This window comes from Rhinolophus sinicus, linkage group LG15 (genome assembly GCF_036562045.2).
Source record: "Rhinolophus sinicus isolate RSC01 linkage group LG15, ASM3656204v1, whole genome shotgun sequence".
Taxonomy (NCBI): Eukaryota; Metazoa; Chordata; class Mammalia; order Chiroptera; family Rhinolophidae; genus Rhinolophus; species Rhinolophus sinicus.
The window spans coordinates 15,353,889-15,373,973 of NC_133764.1; the positions used below are offsets into that span (position 1 = coordinate 15,353,889).

The window sequence follows — 20,085 nt, forward strand, 5'->3', positions numbered from 1 at the left end:
GCTCCCTGGGAGCCGCGAGCCTACTGGGCAGTCGCACGTGGGGCGTGGCAGTGTTGCGTCTGGTTCTGAAGACAGGAGGATACGCCTCTCTCACGTCCACCCGAAGCTCCTTTCCTCAGCCTTTCACCTTTTCGCGCTTGTTGAGAGTCCCGCCTCTACCGCGGGCCGCACCACCCAGAGCCCTCCGTGCGCTCAAGCCCCGCCTCTTACGGAAGCCGAGACGGAGGTCCAGAATCCGGAAGAAAAACAACCCTCGGGAGAGGGACCTGCTGCCGGAGGGGTGCTGATCCGGCCAGGATCTCCCGGGGCTGGGAGACGCGAGTCGGCCGGGCCACCGCGTGGGGACAATGGCAGCTGAACCGAGAGGCAGGAAGCTCAGGTGAGAGAGTCACTGGGGGCAGGCTGGCCTGCTCCAGGTGGGATCACTGCCAACCACCCGATTGGGGCTGCGGATCTGGGGCAGAATCAGATTGGGAGAGAAGGGATCGGGCCTACGAGACGGTTTCTAGTTCAGAGGCCCTCACAAATTACCCAAGGCCACTGTCGAGCATTTAGTATTGGGTCCGAGCACCACGCCCCCTCCAAACTCAAGCCGCCAAGCTAATTCCCATTTGGACGCCCCAAGCAGGTGCCCAGTTGGCTTTTGGAGAAGGCAGCAGTGTTGGGCTGTTTGTAGTTAAAGATATAAAGCACGCTCTCCTCAGCTCTAGAGTAGAAATCTGTTCTTATTTTGATCAGCATTTACATCTTGGGGTGTGCTTGATCCTGTTGTGACCTCTTGAAATTCGAAATCAGATTTAGGTAAGAGCCTTTCGTAAAGTGGTGTCGCCTGGTCCCCTGCTTGTTCTTTAACGAGGAACAACGCTAATCACCAGCTCAGTGCAGGTCACAACGCGAGGATTTGCTGCTAATCGTTGGACGTGAGAATTTGGGCGAGAAATCCCGACTTCTGCTCCCCATTCACTTAGAGCCAGCCCCTGGGAAAACAAGGAGCCTTGGAGAAACATGGCTGTCTTTCTTAATCCACTGTTGGACAGCAGGGGGAGATAGTAAACAAACGAAGCACAGACTCTCTGGCTGAGTGCCTGGGAAGGTGGTTTTTGTGTTGTTTTGTTGATGTTCACAAGGAGGGGCAGGAAATTGCTTGAAGCCAGCCAAGAATTTCTTCCAATTTGTGTGCTGTTTAGAACATGGACCTCTAAGAGCAGGGTCTGGTGGAGAAGAGATGTTTTGGGACATCCTGCCCGTTTCTCCCACGCCCTGTGCCCTCTCCCGTTTTAGATCTTAGGCCGTTGCAGCTCCTCCTCTCCGTGATGTACCTAAGGTTCACCTGAGGCTTGGTGGCTGTTCTTGGCCTCCGCAGGGTTTGTAGCCCCTGTCTGCTCGGTACTCAGCAGTCGGGCTTCCTTCGAGTGTTGCTGTGACTATTCACTTGAGCTCTGGAAATCTCTCCTTCCCTTGAACTTCGGATGGGATCCAGTGTTAATGAGAGCTGCTGTTCTGGTTCTATTGCTTCCCCAAGACTCATTTGAAGACAGGATGGAGGATGTTATCCAACTGATGGCTTTTCCAAAAGAGGGTAGACTCTTGAGAGATGTTGAGAAAACCTGTTATTTATTTAGAAGCTTCTTAAGCTCTTTGAAATGTTTGGCAGAATTGGTTGTGTTCTAGGGATCTGCTAGGAAGGAGTGAGGAAGAAATGTGGTCCTATCTCTGTTGTTTTTGAAATTCCCCTAACAATGCTGAAGCCTCTCACAAGGTGAAAACTGAACCTCCAGAATCTTTCTGGTGATCCTAGGATCCCTTGGGTTGAGAAGTGGGGCGTGGGAAGTTGCTGACGGAGCCTTGGATGATTGCTAGTGTCAATGGCTGGTGAAATTAATAAATTCCTGACTATCTGCCTCTTCCCTTTCCTGGCCCTGAAACCTTTGGGCCCACTTTGGCAGCTCTCCTAGTGTCAGCAGCACCAGTGCTGCCAGATGTGGGCAGCTGTAGGCTTGCATGGAAGAGCCAATTAAGGGTGGGAATTTCCTGCTCCGGGGGTCAAAGGTGAAGACGAAGGGCTTGTAGTTCAGTGCTGCCCTCCCCACCACCAGGTGCAGAAATTCATGTTTACCATTATGATCACAGGGGTGTGGAGGAGCCATTAGCAAGCCTAGACCCCTGTCCATTATCTGCAAAAGGTTTTATCCTCCTTCCTCCATGACTTCACTTTGCATTCCTTCCACAGCATACATGTCGTCACATGGAATGTGGCCTCTGCCGCGCCACCTCTAGACCTCGATGATCTGCTTCAGCTGAACAACCAGAACCTGAACCTGGACGTGTATGTCATTGGGTAGGTGTCTGCAGGGCCCCTTCACCCTCCCCTATAGCTGAACTCAGGTAAGCCTGACCTGTCCCAAGTTGTCCCCGTGGGGAACTGCTGTAACCTGCCCTCCCTCACTCTGGAGTCTGAAGGCTGGGAGCTTTCAGCCTGCATCAGGGCCAGAGACACTGCATCAGTGTCTCTTGTCCTGGGTCAACAATGGCAAGGGTTTGGCGATCAACAGCCAGGGGAGGGAGAGCTCATTCATGGTCTTGAGAACCCGAGGCTTACAAGTTCTCTGAGGGCAGCACTAAATGTCTGTGGCAGAGGCAGTGCCCTCTAGGCCAGGGGGAGAGCCTCTGACCTGGGATGGGCAGTTTGCAGGAGATGAACTGTGGGATCATGAGCCTCCTTTCTGACACTGCCTTTGAAGACCCATGGAGCAGTTTCTTCATGGATGTGCTTTCCCCTCTCAGCTTCGTCAAGGTAACTTTCAAGTTCATGGGCAATTGGGAAATGTGTCTTACCTCTTGTCACTAATCCCCAGTCCTTTGGTCTCCCACTCAGGCTTTCATGCTGTTTCCCATTTGGTTAAAGGCCTAAACCTCAGGTACACCTGGCTCCCTGAGGCTCCTGCCTGCCTTGTGCCTTTCCAAGGTAGCTGGAGCTGAGCTGGGATCCCAGGGGTTAGTTTACACCTTGATATTTTCAGGTTGGGAGAATTCCTCGGGGAGGTTCAATGGGTCTTATTAATAGCTCAGTGCCTACCCTGTCCCCAGCCAATCTCTCCTCACATGCCCTGCCTGAAATCTGTGAGTGTAATAATAATTGCTATATTTATCAAATTCATACTTGGTGTTAAACGTTATAAATAAGCTTTTTATATACATAATTTTAAAATCTTAAATCTCTTGAAATACAGATATTTTACGGATAAAACCAAGATTCAGAGGTCATACAGGCTCCCTGGGATTTGAATCCAGATCTTTCAAAGTTCATAATCCATGTTCTTAACTACTATACCTTATTGTTATACTGGTGAGCTCTAAGGCTGACAGGCATCCCATGGCTAACTGCTAGTATCAGAGGGTGTTCTCTGATTGTAGGTACATACACCTCACACTCTCAGGATCCCAGAGCTTAGGGGAGGGGAGATCGGTGTGGAGGAACAGGGTTGTCAGTCTGAAAAGCCAGTATTCTTTGGGGAGTCTTTAGAGCATAGGAGAATCCACAGGAAGGCTCTAGATTGCTGATCTTCGCCTTTCTGCCTTGCATAGCTAAGGGATGAAACACACTCCCATTCAAAGCACCTAGAGCAGTATTTCTTGAAAATACCAGAATCCCCCTATTCCTTTCACTGGGTGACTGCCTTTCTTTTGAATTAATTCTGTTATCCTAGTTTGCCTAAGGATGTTGAGGCAAGAGCTGTGAGTCCTCCTGAGGAGGGCAGAGCCAGGACGAGATACATGATTTGGTCTTGCTGCTGAGGCTAGAAAATTCCAGCCCTGAGCCTTTGGCTCCCTCTAGATCAGACTTAGGCCTCCTGCAGACATGGCTGGAGCTAGATCCTCTGAGAGGGCAAAACCACTTCTCTCTCACCACCCACTCCCTTCCTGAGACTGGAGGCCTCTCTGCACCCTGGCTAACTGGCAAGGAATTGGTACAGTCAAATTGAGCCAAGGAAATGAGCTTAGCTTCTGGCAGGGAGACACCACATTGTACCCGTGCCGCCTCCCAAGGTTGGGAGGCCCGCAGATGACCCTCCTTCTCCCGGCCAAGAATTGAGGTGAAGGGGTGAGCCCTGCTTGCAGCCTGTTTCTGGGGCAGGAGTTTACCAGCCATAGGTTGAGAAGCCTGGGACTAACCCCCTTTGCTGGTTCCAGGGCTCCCAGCCACCTCCTTTCTAGGCCCTTCCTTAGCCCCTCCTACTTCATTTCCTCTAACTAGAACTTCCCCTGCAAATCTCCTGCCTTTCCCCACAGCCCCACCCTTTCTCCCTTTCCTGCCTCACTCCCCCATCCCCTCCCCTTCTCTGCTCCTTCACAAAGAAAACTGGTGCCTTTGTGGTGGAGCCCAGTGGCCCAAACCTGCTCTGTGGGTTAGAATTCAGCTTGCAACTCTCCTGAATCTTTCTTTATCCCTGAGAGTCAGCCTTTCATAGTCCAGCTCTTCACCCCACTTTCATTATCATTTGTGCACATGAAGGTGAGCGGCCCAGACCGGGGGGTGTGGGGGGGAGGGTTGCAGACACAGTTGTAGCAGCTACTGCCCAGTCCGAGGTGCTCACACCTCCCTCACTCAGTCCTGGGTTCGGGGTTCCCCCTGCTTTGACTCTTCCACTGTGTCAGAGCTCCTGGCTGCGGGATCAAGTTACATAATTCCTGGAAGGCCCCAGTACACGCTCCCCACCCGGGGATTTCCTCCTTGGCCTCTGCACCTCATGCTCCGGAAACAGCTCCTCAAGTGGTGGGTGTAGACGGCCTAACGCTGAGCTAGAGGGCCACTGGCCAGGCCCATTCCCGTGCACAGACGGCAGGGGTTTGGACCATCCCGGTCTTTGGATGTTGTCATCCAGGTCGCCCTCCTGATCCCTTAGCTTCTTTCAGCCTCAGTCCTTCATCTGCTAAACAGGGGCAGTGGTTCCTTTTAGGGTTGGTGTAAAGATGAAATGTGATATAAAGCACTTGAGTAGACGTCTGCTATGCTCCCCAGCCTGCGAACACACGGCCTCTGGGTGTGCTCATCCCCTCTGCATTGCCTTCGTGGGCATCCAACTGCCTGCCAGCCATAGTTATTTTGGAGGAGCATTTTCTTAATTTTTTTCCACTGAGCTACAACATATCCAGAAATTAAGCATACAGTTCGATGGATTTTTATACATACATATATCCATGTTACACCAGGCTAGTCAACAGTCAGAATATTTCCAGCACCCCAGAAGGCTCTCTCATGTTCTTCCCCTGCGTTTGCTTTTAAGAATCTTTAAACTAAAAAATAATGGCTGCCAGTTAATCCTTCCAGCATCTGTGAGATAGATTCCTGCTCTATCAATGAGAAAATAGTCTGAGAAACTTGCTAGTATCAAAAACTAAGAACCAGAGCCAGGATTTGAACCCACATCTGGCTAACTTCCATGTCAGTGCCCTTAGCCACTATCATGTATAGCAGCATTCCTGTTTGAGGCCCTTGGCCCCCCGGGGTGGGGGGGTGGCCCAAGAGTACCCAGAGGACCTCAGGAAGGCATCATTGAGAGTAGCATCTGGGCATGCGTGGGGCTGGGACTGGAGTCGAAGCCCTCCTGATGCCACGGTACCCTGGCAGCCTGTCTTCTCTGGCCCCCAGGCCCAGGCACCCAAACTTGCATCACTCGCCTAAAGGGAGTGAAACTCTGAGACTTGAACTGAGATTCCAGAGATCCTCGGGCAGGGCACTCGTGTGGCACAGGGCCCAGCAGGGACACACTCAGCCTGTGCAGAGAAATGAATGACCATTGCCCTCCCCTGTTCTGCAGGTCTCCTCTGTCCGCATGCAGGGGCTCCTGTTACTGGTCTTTGCCAAGTACCAGCACTTGCCCTTTATCCAGATCCTCTCTACTAAATCCACCCCCACCGGCCTCTTCGGGTACTGGGTAAGGACTGAGTATTGTTGGAGTCATGAGCTGGGAAGCACTGTGTTACTGAGCTGGGAAGGGCTGGGGGCTTTCGAGTGGGGCAAATGGAAAAAAGGGTGAAACGAATTTTGACATTCTGGCCAGGCCACTGCCCTGCATACCCACTGTCCTGCCTCAGGGGGCACTTAGCTTCCTGAGATGGGGGAGCTGGGCTCCATGGATGCGAAGGTCACTCTGGAATGCTGAGTGTCTGGCCCTGGGAGATCCTGTGGGAGGTGAGACCATCTCTGCTCAGGCCTACAATGGGAAAAGAGAGGTGTGTCCCACCCAGAGCAGCTTCCTACCCTTCTGCCCACCTGTCCTACCAGGGGAACAAAGGGGGCGTCAACATCTGCCTGAAGCTTTACGGCTATTATGTCAGCATCATCAACTGCCACCTGCCCCCCCACATGGCCAACAATGTCCAGCGGCTGGAGCATTTTGACCGGATCCTGGAGATGCAGAATATTGAGGGACATAGTATCCCCAACATCCTGGACCACGAGTGAGCGTGCAGTTGCAAACTGCCGCCCCTGCCCTCTCTCGCACACCAGCCCAGGCTGGCATCCTCTGCCCGTCACGGCTACCCAGCCAGAGGCAGTTTGTGCTCCTCTCTCAGCCTCGTCCCTGGTGCCCCATCTGCTCTCCTACCCAGCTTTGCCTGCCTGGGTTCTGGGACCCCTTCCCCTTCCCCGGCCCATCTGTCCTGCTTAGAAGCCTGGGCTACTTCTGAACATCCCAGGTTAAGACCGTTGTGGTTCCTGGGTCCCCTAAAGGGCTGGTTCTCAGCCTTGCCTGGTAGCCAATTGAGGGAGAAGGAGGGAGGGCTGGCTCCTGCTTTGTATTTGCCACTTGCCCCTCAGGGCTGGTCTGTTCGCTTACATAGTGGGAGCCATGAGAACAGTCCCGTTAGGTCCATGTCCCGGTCTTCACCTGGTCCTCTCCCAGCATCTGGCTTCTCACCTGCGGCCCCGGGAGTGAACAGAACTCAGCCACCTGTTGCTCCTCCCTCCTCTGGCCTCCTCACAGACCTGCCTTCCTTTCTTCCTGAAGCCTCATTCTCTGGTTTGGAGACATGAACTTTCGGATCGAGGACTTGGGGTTGCACTGCGTTCGAGAAGCCATAAAAAATCGGTGCTACTGTGACCTGTGGCAGAAGGATCAGGTATCGGGAAAGGGGTGGGGTGTCTCGAGGGGTGATCTTGGCCCATGGTGAAGGTCCAACATGAATGGTGTGGAGCGTTGCTCAGGTTCCATAGAGCCTGTTCACCTTTCCTGGTCCATCGTAGCCCCTGCTCCTGGGCAGGGGGGAGTCGAGGGCTTTGCTCCTGGGGTGGGGCAGCCAATCCTGTCAGGGCCTGGGCTTATCTGGAGGAAGCAGGGTACAGCTGCTGGGTGTTAACACAGGGTGTGAGAAGGGCTTTGGCCTGCTGTGCACCACCCTTCTTGTATCCCTGTCGTCTTTCCCAGGCGTGCTTGCCTCCTAGAGGATGAGATACCTCCCATTTTGGGGGCCCTGGCTACCCCAGCCTCCCCTCTGACACAGGTCTGCTAGTGGCTCCCAGACAGATGGAATTGAACATCTGGTCCCTGTAGTCCAAGGACTAGGCAGTGGCAGGCAGCTGCCTTCTCTAGGACTGGGGTAATGTTTGCAAAAGGATTTTGCTGCTCTCCTGGGGCTGGGGTGGGTTGGGGTGGGGATGGGGTGCTGAGGCTGCCACTGGTGCTGTGAGGAAGTGAAGTGGTATCGGTGACTCTTGTCCCACCTTGGTAGCATGTGCTGATCCCTTAATTGGAGCGGGGTGCTGGGCCATAGGGTTGGGACCATTGGGAGATGAGACTGTGTCTTTCTCTATAGCTCAGCATTGCCAAGAGACGCGACCCACTGCTCCGGGAATTCCAGGAAGGCCCCCTGCTATTCCCACCGACCTACAAGTTTGATAAGAACTCCGACAACTATGACACCAGGTGAGGGGCTCCACCAGTAAGATCAGCCTGCCATGGAGCTGGAATTAGCCTGTGAGGAGGAAATGGGGGGCCAGGAGGCCTGGGAAGTCATACCATGCTGGCCCTAGTGGGAGCTGCCTCAGAGTAGAAAAGTTAGGGAAGCAGGAATAGATCTCGCCAGCACCTCTCAGGAATGACACCCCCAATCCCACCCCACTCATGAGGCGCTGGCTTTGGGGGTTGTCACAGATTGTCCTCAGAGCAGGAGGTAGAGCCGGTGCTGGCAAGGATAGGGGGGTGGGGGCTGTGGGGCAGGTAAAGCCAGAAGAAAGGAGGAGGCAGCTGATTCCTGATGTAGGAGGGGCTGTATTTCAGCATTCTGGGGACCCTGCCCCGACTCCCTATGGATTTCTGATCGTCCTCAGATGAGGGCTTGACTCAGCCAGTTACCGGTATTAAGCACCCCTGCCACAGCTGTGAGTGGGTCATGTACTATTTAGGAAGGTGAAATAGGAGTCATCAGTGGAGGACTTTCTGGGGAACAACATAGAGACTGTGCCTCCAGTCGTTAGAAGCGCAGCTCTGCATCAGCGCCATGGCCTTGGACAAGGTATTTAAGCCTCGATTTTGTCATCCATAAAATGGGGATGATAACAGTACCCACCTCGTGGGTTAAGAATTGAATGAGACCTTGCATGTGTATAACCCAATGCCTGACACCCAGTAAGCACTGTGATAACTGCCATTATTATTTTTAGATTCATACCTTTGGGTAGTAGTTTTACTGGAAACCTTTCTAAGAAGCTGACAAGGGGCCAGGTAATTACCAAAACCTTAGGCTTAGGGAGAGGGGCAAAAGCAGCTCTGGCAAGAGGTTCCTGGCCCAACTTAGTGCAAGGACCCTCATCTCTTCACAGAAAAAGAAGAATACCTGACATGTTATGGAGCTTTTTGTTTCACTTGAAGCAACTCCTTCATTTATTCCTCCTGTCAGGACTGTCTTATGAAGGAGGTAGGAGGTCCTCCAGGGCGGCCCAGGCCTGAGATTTAGGGGGTGAATAGGTGTCTCCACAGCCAGGCCAGGGCAAGAGGTAGAGCTGCTGGCCCAGTGCTGGCAATGGTATGGCAGAGCCATTGTCCCCGCCAAGGAAGAGGGAAAGGGTAAACCATTTCAGGAGTGTGGGGAGAAGGTGAACCATTTCAAGAGTATGGAGCAAGACAGAGTGGGGTCATGGCCAGGGCAGTGCACACCAGAAGAGGCCATGAACACTGGCAGCAGGGTCCAGCCTGGGCAACAGAGCAGGCCAGAAAGGAGGTAAGAGGGCAGGCTCCGGCTGGCCCAGATCCACAGCTTAAAGAGACTGCCAGTCTCCTCAGCCATCCACTGGAAATGAGAGTCATGGAAATTGTAAGCCCTTGGTGGAACAGGCTGGGGCTTTGAGGGCTGAGACCCTCCACCAACTGACTTTAAAACCTCACTTGCCTGCAGAAAGAGAGCTGCTGACAGGCCATGTAGCCGGGTGTCCCTTTTCCCCTACCGTCAGGTATGGTAGGGAAACCACGAGGAGACTGGAAATACTTGCTAGTAGCTGGATCTAAGCTGCAGTTGGCAAGGACTGAGATTGGGTAGAGAGTCTCAGAGACATTCAAGGACATCCCCAGGTGGCTCAGCAAATGATGGCAGAGTTGGGGCTCAGACTTGATTCTCTGGATTCTGTGGCTCTGGATGCTTTTCTCTAGCCCATAGTACCTGTGAATTCACACCTAGTATTGCCAGCAACAGCAAAAAGCAGGGCAGGATCAGGACAGCAAAGGCTTGCTAAGGAAGAGGCAGATAATTTGTTTCCCCATAATAGACACAGTCCACATTGTGGTTGACATTATTGAGCACCTTTTATTGCCAGGCATTGTGCAAAGGGCTTTGCCTGCATCACTTCACTTAGTTCGTACCATATCCCCATCAGGTAGACACTGTTTTTATTGACTTTTTGCAAATAAGGAAACTGCGTCTTGGAATATCTATGTAAGATAGTAACAGAGTAAGTGATTGAGCAAGAATTTGAACTTGTGTCTGTGTGACTCCAGACCCACGCACTTCCCTTTGCCTGGAGCCCAGGAAATCAAGGAATGTCTGAACAGGAGCAAGGGACATTACAGGGGGACATCATAACTGATATATTGCTGGTTGGGCCCAGGATCCAGAGGCAGCTGAGAGTTCCTGCGGTGTCCGGGGCCTGAGCCCTACATAGGGAGCAGAAACATTCCTGTCTAATCAGACCAGCGTCATCCTTGAAAACCAGTTCAGGCATCACCTCTACTAGAAAGCCTTTCCTGACCCACCCTTCTATCTCACTGAGAGTTCTCTCCCGCCCATCTGCTACTACATGCCTTGTACACACCATGCTATTAAGGTTGCTGTTTAAGACACAGTGTACCTTTCCTGCTGTACTGTGAATGCCAGAGTGCAAAGACTGGGTCTGATTTATGCCCATTCTTGGGATGTAGCATAGTGCCAGGCAAATGTTTGAATTGGGAGCCTAAGAGGACAGAAAGGAAAGCTATGGTATTTCAGGAGCAGCCGGTCTAGTAGAGGGACCCACCCATAGCAAGAAATCCAAATAAACACGATCAAGTCCAGGAGTTGGCCCATAGGAGCTTCTAGAACTTTGTGCAAGTGCCAAAGGAGGTTGAAGTGAATGGTAAGGAGGCGGGCAGCTGAAGCCAGGAGTCCATCACAGTTGTCAAGGAGGCAGCAGAGTTTGGCAGAAAGAAGGGCAGGCATTGTGAGCAGTCAGCAGCCCTGTCGAGAAGCACCTTGAGCGAGTCTGACCCAGCTGTACAAAGTGACTGAGTGAGTTGTGTGCAGGGCATGGGATGCAGCTTTGCCTAGCCATGGCAGTGTCCCTGAGCCAAGATGTAATGAGAACCGAGGTCAGCTCCATTACAGGGAAGGGTGAAAGGGCTGAGGGCCGGAAATCCTGTTCAAGTCAGGGATTGTAATAGGGTTTTGTTACATGAACCCGGTCAACCTCCCTGCTAGGCCTGAACACAGGATATTAGGATCAGTCTAGTCGAGACCCGGGTCCAGAGTTCAATGGGACACTTAGAAGCCTTCTATAGGGAACTGAAGGGAAAAGTACTTTCAGACCCAGAAATGGAACACATCACTGCTTTTGAATCAGTAAATGGGTTCAGTTTTCTAGGCTCTTAAACCAAGAGAACCTTGCAGAGCTACTTGGTTTTAATTTTTCTAAAGTAAAGACATAATTAATCTCTAGAAACAATTCTTGTATTCAGTCATGACCTTTTAGCCAAAAAGCCCTGTTCTGGTAACACACACTGTAAGACGGTTCTGGCTGCTCTGACTTGGCCACAGTGGGGCAAGCTGGTGGAAACAGTGGAGTGCAGTGAAGGGAGCGGGGACTGCACAGTCAGCAGACGTGGGCAAGCATCTAGAATCCACCTGGACAGGGTGACCTCTCTGAACTTCAGTGTCCTGTGGGAGAAAAACGTGACATTCTTCCAGTGTTGGAAGGATTAGAACAGTCTGTGAGACACCTGTCACAGTGCCTAATACCCAGAAGGACTTATGTTTAGCTATATTATTAGGTTGGTGCAAAAGTAATTGCAGTTTTTGCAATTAACCTTTTAAACCGCAGTTACTTTTGCACCAACCTAATAGAAATGGAGAACTGGGGGAATATACAAAATCTGAATATTAAGTTTGCGAACTCACCCTGGAAAAAGTGCTATATACCTCATTGCTGAATATCACTACGGTCACCTTCGAAGTGCTCCCCTTGGGAAGCTATGCACCGATGCGAGTGCCTAGTCCACCCTTCAAAGCAATTTTGGAACACTTTTTCTGGAATGGCCATCAGAGCTGTCATATTACCCTTGATGTCCTGAATGTCATCCAGATGTCTTCCTTTCAGTATTTGCTTTATCTTCGGGTAAAGAAAGAAGTCATTGGGGGCCAGATCAGGTGAGTAGGGTGGGTGTTCCAATGCAGTTCTTTGATTGCTGGCTAAAAACTCCCTCACAGACAGTGCTGTGTGAGCTGGTGCATTGTCGTGATGCAAGAGCCATGAATTGTTGGCGAAAAGTTCAGGTCGTCTAACTTTTTCAAGCAGCCTTTCAGCACTTCCAAATAGTAAACTTGGTTAACTGTTTGTCCAGTTGGTACAAATTCATAATGAATAATCTCTCTGATATCAAAAAAAGTTAGCAACATTGTTGCAACAAGTTCACGAACTTGTCAGACATTAAATATTACATTAAATGTATGTAATTTTCACACATTTATTTTGCTTATTTGTTTCTTGTCTTTTGTCAAGTTCCTCAATGACCTTGTCAATTTCATTTCTTGGCTCCCTACTTGGCCTGGTGTATATAAGGGCTCAGTAAACGTCGTTGACAGTACTGCAGGTACCCCGTGATGAGCTTGGGCCAGGCTGTGGAAAAGGAGAAAAGGGAGACAGGCTGAGAGGTACTGAGGAGGAAGGAGAGACAGGCTGTGGTCAGGACTTGGGGAAGATCCTGACGTGACAGCAAGTGTGGGTTCTTAACTATAAGAGGGAAGTTGGGGAGTGGGGATGCTTTGAAAGGGAGAGTGGTGCGTTCCTGTGGTTTATTACCAAGTTGTAAGCATCGTTCTGCACTGAATGTCCAAGGTCAATTCAGAGATTCAGCGTCTGTAGTCTCTGGGATAGAAATACCCCTTTCCAATGTCCTCTGAACAGTGAGCTGTTGAAACAGTCCAGGAGGCCCACGCACGTGGCTTAGCCAGTTCCATTTCCTGACCGCTCCCGTGACGCGCGTTAATTTACTTAATGCTCACAGTGGTTCTTTGATGTAAGTACTGTTATCACCCCATCTTAGAGCTGAAGAAACTGAGGCTTGGAGTGATGTCACTTGCCCAAGGGCACATAGCTTTTTTATTTTATTTTTTTAACTATATTACTGGCTTATTGTAAAAGAGTATAACTGAGGAACAGGCAGGTGGAAGAGATGCGTGGGAGAAGGTACGGGGAAAGGGTGAGGAGCTGCCAGCCTCTGTAGGCCCACTACTCCCCAATCTCCACATGTTCACCAACCTAGAAACATGGCTCTTGCTTAACAGGGCAGAACTTTCCCCCAACTGGTCTCTGATTCTAGAGTCGGAGTTTACCACCGAGATGCCATTGTGCCTCTATTGCTAGAAAACTATTGCTGTTGAAGTAACAACAGTATGTCAAAAATGTTTATTTAAAATAGTAATTGAGGGCCAGCCCGGTGGCTCAGGCGTGGAGCTCCATGCTCTTAACGCCAAAGGCTGCCAGTTCGATTCCCACATGGGCCAGTGGGCTCTCAACCACAAGGTTGCCAGTTCAATTCCTCGAGTCCCGCAAGGGATGGTGGGCTCTGCCCCCTGCAACTAACAACTGGCAACTAGACCTGGAGCTGAGCTGCGCCCTCCACAACTAAGACTGAAAGGACAACAACTTGGAAAATAGTCCTGGAAGTACACACTGTTCCCCAATAAAATTCTGTTCCCCTTCCCCAAAAAAAGTCATAAAAAATAAAATAGTAATTGTACAAAAAATAGCATTCCTAACTGATTGTAAGTACATGAAGCTGTATAGATTAAGATTAGATGGGTGTTTTTGAGGAGAGAGATTGAGCTGAGGGTTGTTTTAGTGTGAGTTCATAGGCAGTTGTTGAGTACCTACTATGTGCCAGGTCTGTCTTAATGCTCACGATACACAGGAGACTCCCTCTGAGGTCACACACTAACTGATACGCCGACTGGGAAACAAAACTACAATATAATGTAATTGTAGAAGTCCTGGTGTAAAATGCTTTGAAAGGAGGAAGGAGAGGTCAGGGACAGCTTTATGACAAAGACAACATTGGAATTGGGCCTCTCCCTGTGAAGAAGGGTGTTCCAGGCAGCAGAAACTTCTAGAGTAAAGGTCCTGAAGCTTGAGAGAGTCGCCAGGGTGGGGTGGGTCTGGGGTTAGCGGTGAGAGATGACGAGAGGGATGTCAGATCCAGAGCACCTTGAAAGCCTTCTTTGGGGACTTGAGATTTATTCTGGAGACAATAAAGACTTCTTAAAGGTTTTAAAGTAGCAATCATCTGACTCCTTTGACCAGGCTTTCCTACTCCATGGGTTCATTCAAAATCAAGGGGGAAGAACCCAGAAACAGCAACTGTTCCCCTGCCCCATTCCAGAACTCAGGGTCTCCATTTGGAGGCTGGGGCCTGAGTGCCCCGCCCGTCCTAGAGAATGCCCAGTAGCTGCTTGTGCAGGGCTGGGTTAGGAGTCAGACTCTTGCCTGTCTTGGGGCAATTACAGTTATCTAGGGGAGGAAAGCGCTCTCGTCTCTGGGGTTGTAGGTCTTCTCTCCTGCTCCTCAAGGAAGATCAGGTGGGAGGTCTCCTGAGAACAAAGAACCATAATAGGCAGTGTCTACCGAGAGCTGCTTTTGTACCAACCACTGTGCCAAACGTTTTTTATGCTTTATCTCAATCATCTCAGGAACTCGATGAGGTAACTACTGTTATTATCTCCATCTTACAGATGAGAAGCTGAGGCTTAAGAGGGGTTGGCCAGGTGATTTAGAGCACATGCTCTGTGGTCACGCTGCCTGGCCTTGAATTGTGGCTCTAGCATTCAGTAGCTATGTGACTTTAGGAAAGTCACTTCCCCTCTAAGACTCAATCTCTCCACCTGTAAAGTGAAGTAAACTACTGACCACAGCCATGCCGTGAGCATCCCCTATATGCTTCTTTCCTGTCCTAAGATCATACCTTTAGTAAGTAGAGGCCAAATTCCAGGCCAGGGTCTGCCTTAACTCCCAAATGCAAACCCCACTTCTTTGATCTACTGTTGCTTTTGTTCAAGAAATAGGAAAAGCTTTGAAATGGAATGTTTCTGAGTCACAATTTGATTCATAAAAATGGAGACTAGACTGAGTGTCCTTGGTTGAGTCTGCCAAAGGCCAGCATACTTTTGATTCTGTTGGGCACCCTCCTGTCTGCTGCCAGGCTGTGCTCCAGCTCTGGCCCAGGGGGCTCATGGCCGCTGAGAGACCCCGGTGTTAGGGCCTCCAGCAAGCTCATGGGGTACCTACTGCTATCCCACCAACCCTCTCTTCTTTCCGCATTCTTCCTCTTCCACCCGCAGTGAGAAAAAGCGCAAGCCTGCATGGACCGACCGCATCCTGTGGAGGTTGAAGCGGCAGCCCCCCGCTGGCTCCCACACCCGCAGGCTGCCGGCCTCCGACTTCTGCCTGTCTCTGAAGAGCTACATCAGCCATATGATGTACACCGTCAGTGACCATAAGCCTGTCACCGGCACCTTTGACATGGAGGTGAACTTGTGGGCTGCCTGGCCCTTGGCAGAGGAGCAGCCATGCTGGGCCACATCCCCAAACCTTCCAGCCCTGGATTCTAATGTCAGCAGATCCCCCAGGGGAGACCTGGGAGGGTGACATGACACCAGGTCAGCTGTCCCAGCTCTTCTTAGGAGCTGTTGATGGCTCTGTCTGTCAAAAGCGTGTTCAAACCCTTTGTGAATAGGTTTCCATTTCCTCTTGGTGCTGTCCCTTAGGGCTGAGTTCCATTATGTTTATTACCTACGAGGTGAAGGAGGACTTCCTTTGATTTGTCCTGAACCTATCTGGATCAGGTTGCAAAGGGAGGTCCCTCCATCCTTGTATTTTGCCATCTAATGACCAAGGCAGTGTTAACCTTTGAGCTGCTGGCTGCCCTCAGCCTTCACCTTTTCGTACTGGTTTGTCTCCCGTTATACCATTTGTTCCCTAGCTCCCATTTGTACCATTCTTTGGTGAGAATGCCTAGAGTCGTTCTCACCACAGGTACCCTCCCCCTGCCAAACTGAATTTGGGGCTTTGGGTCAGGAACCCAGGAGGCCTAAGAGCAGCTACCTGGCTTCTTTCTTAAACCTGTCAGCAACCCCCCCACCCCATTCTCTCCCCACCTCACCCCTCAGCACTGGGCTCTCCGCTTGGTTACCCGCCTAGCCCTCATCCCTGTCCTCACTGACTGGGCAGCCATCCCAGACAAGTTTTGCCCTTTCTCTTTCCAGCTGGCCAGCCGATCTGCTGCTTTCTCAGAGCAGCCTATCAGCGCTGTGCCCACTGCCCTGGTGCCCTCCTCCCTGCTCTGACCCTGGCTTGTTAGAAGGGCACTGTAAGGCCATTTGTCTCAGAGAAGGGAAGGATGCTGTGTATCTTTATCCCCCTTCTCACCCCTGTGTGTAGCTGAAGCCGTTGGTATGTGTCCCGCTGATTACCCTGGTGCCCGAGGGCCTGTGGACCACAGAGGACATGCTAATCAGCTACTTCTTGACCCCAGACTTCATCAGCAGCTCCTGGGACTGGATTGGACTGTACAAGGTGATGTGACGGGCAAGACGGAGTCCCTCAGCCACAGCCTCTGGTTTATCCATCCTGAGGGCTCACAGGAGCTGGGCACAAACTGAAGAGCTCACCCTTACTCATCCCAGGGTTCTTGCCCACCTAGGGGCTGGCAGTGAAAGGGAGGGGGCATACAGCATGATGGCGCCACCTAGAAATGAGACTGTCCTCTCCTTAGGATGTGCCGTAGGTCCTGGGTGCTCCCAGACCACTGACCACCCGCTCCCCCCTCCCACAGGTGGGGTTTCGCCACATTAATGACTACGTGTGCTATGTCTGGGTCAAGGACAACGAGGTCTCCTTCAGCGACGAGCTGAACCAGGTACCTGCCCCCCTTCCTAACCTAGGTATTCCACAACTCCAGCAGCTGGGCTTGCTTGAGCGCCTCTCTGTCTTCTGGAGCACACAGAAGGCTGGATAACTTGTTGTTGAGAACTGCGTGGGACCCAGGCTTAGAACTGACCCCATTCCTGTCCATCCTCCCCTCCAGGTGTACATCAACATTAGTGATATCCCTGAGACTGGGGACAAGTTCCTCCTGTGTTATTATAGCAACAATCTACGTTCTGTGGTGGGGATAAGCAATCCCTTCGAGGTAAGGCATGCTGGTGGGGTAAGGAGAAGGGTACACAGAACCCCTCATCCGTTCCCCGAGGCCAAGGGCCTAGGAGTCAACCCGTACCTGGAGCCGCAGCAGTTGGGGAATGGGAGTGATGAACAGTGGAGGAAAATGTGCTCTTTCCCCTTCCACTCACTGCCTGTTTTATCCCTGCAGATCCAGCCTCACGCCTTCTTGGAGAAGGACCCACTGGGTGAAGCCCAACCACAGATCTGAGCTGGGATGAGAGGGAATCCAGGGCGGAGGCCAAAGCTGGCAGCCAGCTCTGCTCACCACTGTCAGGAGCACTAGGGACCCAGCCCAGCCCCTTGAGGAGGCAGCAAGTATCCTTCACCTCCCAGGGGGAGCTGTGGCCACACTCCTGTGCTCTCTCCAGTCCAGATCTCTGGAATTGGCCACTTAAATACAGGTTTTGTTGCTGAGACATAAGTGAAACCAGCTAGTTTGTCAACAGTGAAGACCTGGGGACAGTCCACCGGATGTGGGAAGGATCCTGCAGCCTGCATTTCATTTCTTGGTTTTCCCCACACACACTTCCAGCCCTGCCCAAGCAGGCCTGCCAGGCACATGCCCCATCTGGCACAGGCCTGCATTCTTATCACGCCATCCTGGGCCTCAGGCTGCCTGGGAGGCGGGGATACTCACACTTGTACAGGCTCCGTAGACTGGTTGGTGCAAACAGCACTGGCCTCCAGGAGTCTCGGCAGCTCATTGCCTAGCCCCCTAAGGGATGGGCAGAGGGTATGGGATCCTTGATTTGAGCAGAAGCAGTATGACCAAGTGGGCAGGATGGAGGGGCCCCTCTACCCAGAATCGTAGGTAGGGGTTGTGGGCAGGTTGATGACTATCCTTCTGTCTGCACCCTCCTGCCCCCCTGGATCTGACCCAGGAAATTCCTGGGCCTGAGCAGAGCATTGGACCCAGGTTCACTTCTGCTGGTGGGTCAGGCTCCATGCCCCCAACCTGCCCTTTTGTGAAGGGTTGGCAGGTGGTAGAAGAGCTATGGCCACAGACTTTTCCAGGGTGGTCTTTGCTCAGTGAACCTCATCTGGCTCTATCCTTTCCTGTAGTCACTGGCCAGAAACCTGCCCTCCCTCTAGATGACTCCAGGACCTAGAAGTGGGGGCAGGTAGAGAAGAGAGCTGGAATCAAGACGTTTTGGAGAATCTGGTCCTGGGGGTCTTTAGAGAGCATTCTCCAGGTGCTTTGTGGATGTGGCTGTCCCTGCTCCTACCACTTGCCTGCAGCCACTAGTGGCTCCGTGGCCCTTTTCCCAGAAGACACCTCAGAGAGCCTACTCTGTGACTCATGCCAAGCCTACAATCCAAGACTAAAGAACACTCCAGTTCTAAGTGCCACACTCCACCCTGGGAGCCGTGTGTACCAAGAACTGTCCCCTGGCTTCTGGTGGTCCATGGGTGTGTTCTGTATATTAACAGTGGGGGACAATTAGAAACTTGGCTTTTACCCTTGTGTGTGACTCCTTCTTGATGGTGGTGGGAGGGGCACATGGTGACGGGCCCTTGCTGGACTCCAGGACGAGGGCCCTGTAGATCAGGTTAGACTTCCTGTGTCTGAGTGGCAGGTGTTACCTGGATAGGAATGGGATGAGGGTATGGGATGGTGGGCCGCTGGGTTCCTGGCCCATATGAGGTGTGCCACTGTTTCCCTGAAAATAAGACCTAGCCGTCCATCAGCTCTAATGCATCTTTTGGAGCAAAAATTCATGTAAGATCTGGTCTTCTTTTACTATAAGACCGAATCTTTACAATATAACATAATATAATACAATACAATATAATACTGGGTCTTATATTAATTTTTGCTCCAAAAAACGCATCAGAGCTGATGGTTGGGCTAGGTCTTATTTTCGGGGAAACGGTACCTATTTAACTAGACACTTAATTTACTCTGCTGCTAAATAGAATAGGTTGCTTAGAACTACAGCTCTCGGAAAAGGTGCTTACTCTGCTCTCACTGGCCCATCCCTCCTCAGCTGCCACCTCCTCATACCTGAGTCTTGAGCATAGGTCCTGGGTTAAGCTATCCAAAAATGTCATCATTTTCCTCTACCCCCCACCCCCTCTACCCCAAAGTTCCCATGGTAACCTCTATCCCTACTCTCAACACATACCCATCTGAGGAACCCTCAACCCTTGCACTTGTCCACTTCATTCCTTCTCACATACATAACCATCATGGGTGCTGCCACATAGCACCCTTCATTTGACAGACAGGGAAACCACAGCTCAGAAATGGCATGATCCTTTTGAAGTTACACAGGCAGCAGTGGTGTCATGCAGGACCAGAAACATGCAGGACTTGACCCACAGAATTGGGTCAAGACCTGGTTTGGAATCTCCATCTCTACCAACATAGGAGTCTCAGTTGTCTGTAAAATAATGTGCCTACTCACAGGATTATTGTGAGAGAACAATTGTAAAAAAACACACAAAAAAACCCAGAGCAACACTATTATACCTACCTGGGGCTGGGTCTCAGGGCTCCTGTCTCCAGGGGTCCCCTGTTTCTCCTGCGTGTGGAGTGTGCTTGTCTACATGTCCACCTCTCCCCTCTTAAGTTTTCCCTCATTCCTACTCTTGCCTCCGGTTGCAGAGCCCCTCCCAGCCTGGCAGGGGTGAGTGCAGCAGTGATTGAGAGGCGGGAAGGGGAAGGGGGAGTGCTTTCCCTCATCTTGGCTCCAGTCAGGATATGGCCGCTCTGAGCCCAGCCCTGACCCGCTGGGTGGAAACAGGAAATGTGTGAGACTTGGTGTGTGCTGGGTCTCTGTGCCTGGCTCCAGGGCTGATAAGGGCCATTGTGTGGCTGCCGGGGATGAGTCTGCCCTGGATAGATGTGCTTCCCGGAGGAAGGAAGGAAGCTTTGCTGGTCTTTCCGGGGCGGGGGAAGCTGAGGAGGGAAGAGAAGGGTGCCGGGGGAAGGTGCCTGCGTAAGGGGTTGTCAAGGCCAGCGCAGGCCACTGGACTCCACCCCTCCCATGCCAGCATTTCCCTTTGGAAAGGTTCCTTTCTCCCATCCACTTCCCCCTTCTCACTTCCTATAAGGAATGGCTGGAGACCCAAGGGCTCAGTCCCAGGCCAAGAAAGTGTCAGCTGTGATGTAGCAACTATAATAA

General features: G+C 51.6%; 1 protein-coding gene across 3 annotated transcripts; it reads left to right on the forward strand.

The window, feature by feature from the left end:
• Positions 1 to 18,416, forward strand: INPP5K (inositol polyphosphate-5-phosphatase K). Of its 3 annotated transcripts, XM_019755512.2 has the most exons (12): positions 1 to 379; positions 2,231 to 2,338; positions 2,686 to 2,794; positions 5,820 to 5,936; positions 6,287 to 6,462; positions 7,011 to 7,122; positions 7,816 to 7,925; positions 15,076 to 15,262; positions 16,175 to 16,309; positions 16,569 to 16,652; positions 16,821 to 16,925; positions 17,106 to 18,416. In XM_019755512.2, exons 1-12 carry the CDS (start codon positions 348 to 350, stop codon positions 17,163 to 17,165), a joined length of 1,335 nt encoding a protein of 444 aa, XP_019611071.2. In that variant the 5' UTR covers positions 1 to 347; the 3' UTR covers positions 17,166 to 18,416. The 3 variants fall into 3 exon arrangements, with proteins under 3 accessions (XP_019611071.2, XP_074176397.1, XP_019611072.2); XM_074320296.1 differs by lacking the exon at positions 2,686 to 2,794 and having other exon boundaries at positions 232 to 379; XM_019755513.2 differs by lacking the exon at positions 1 to 379 and having other exon boundaries at positions 2,693 to 2,794.
• Positions 18,417 to 20,085: the final 1,669 nt, after the last annotated feature.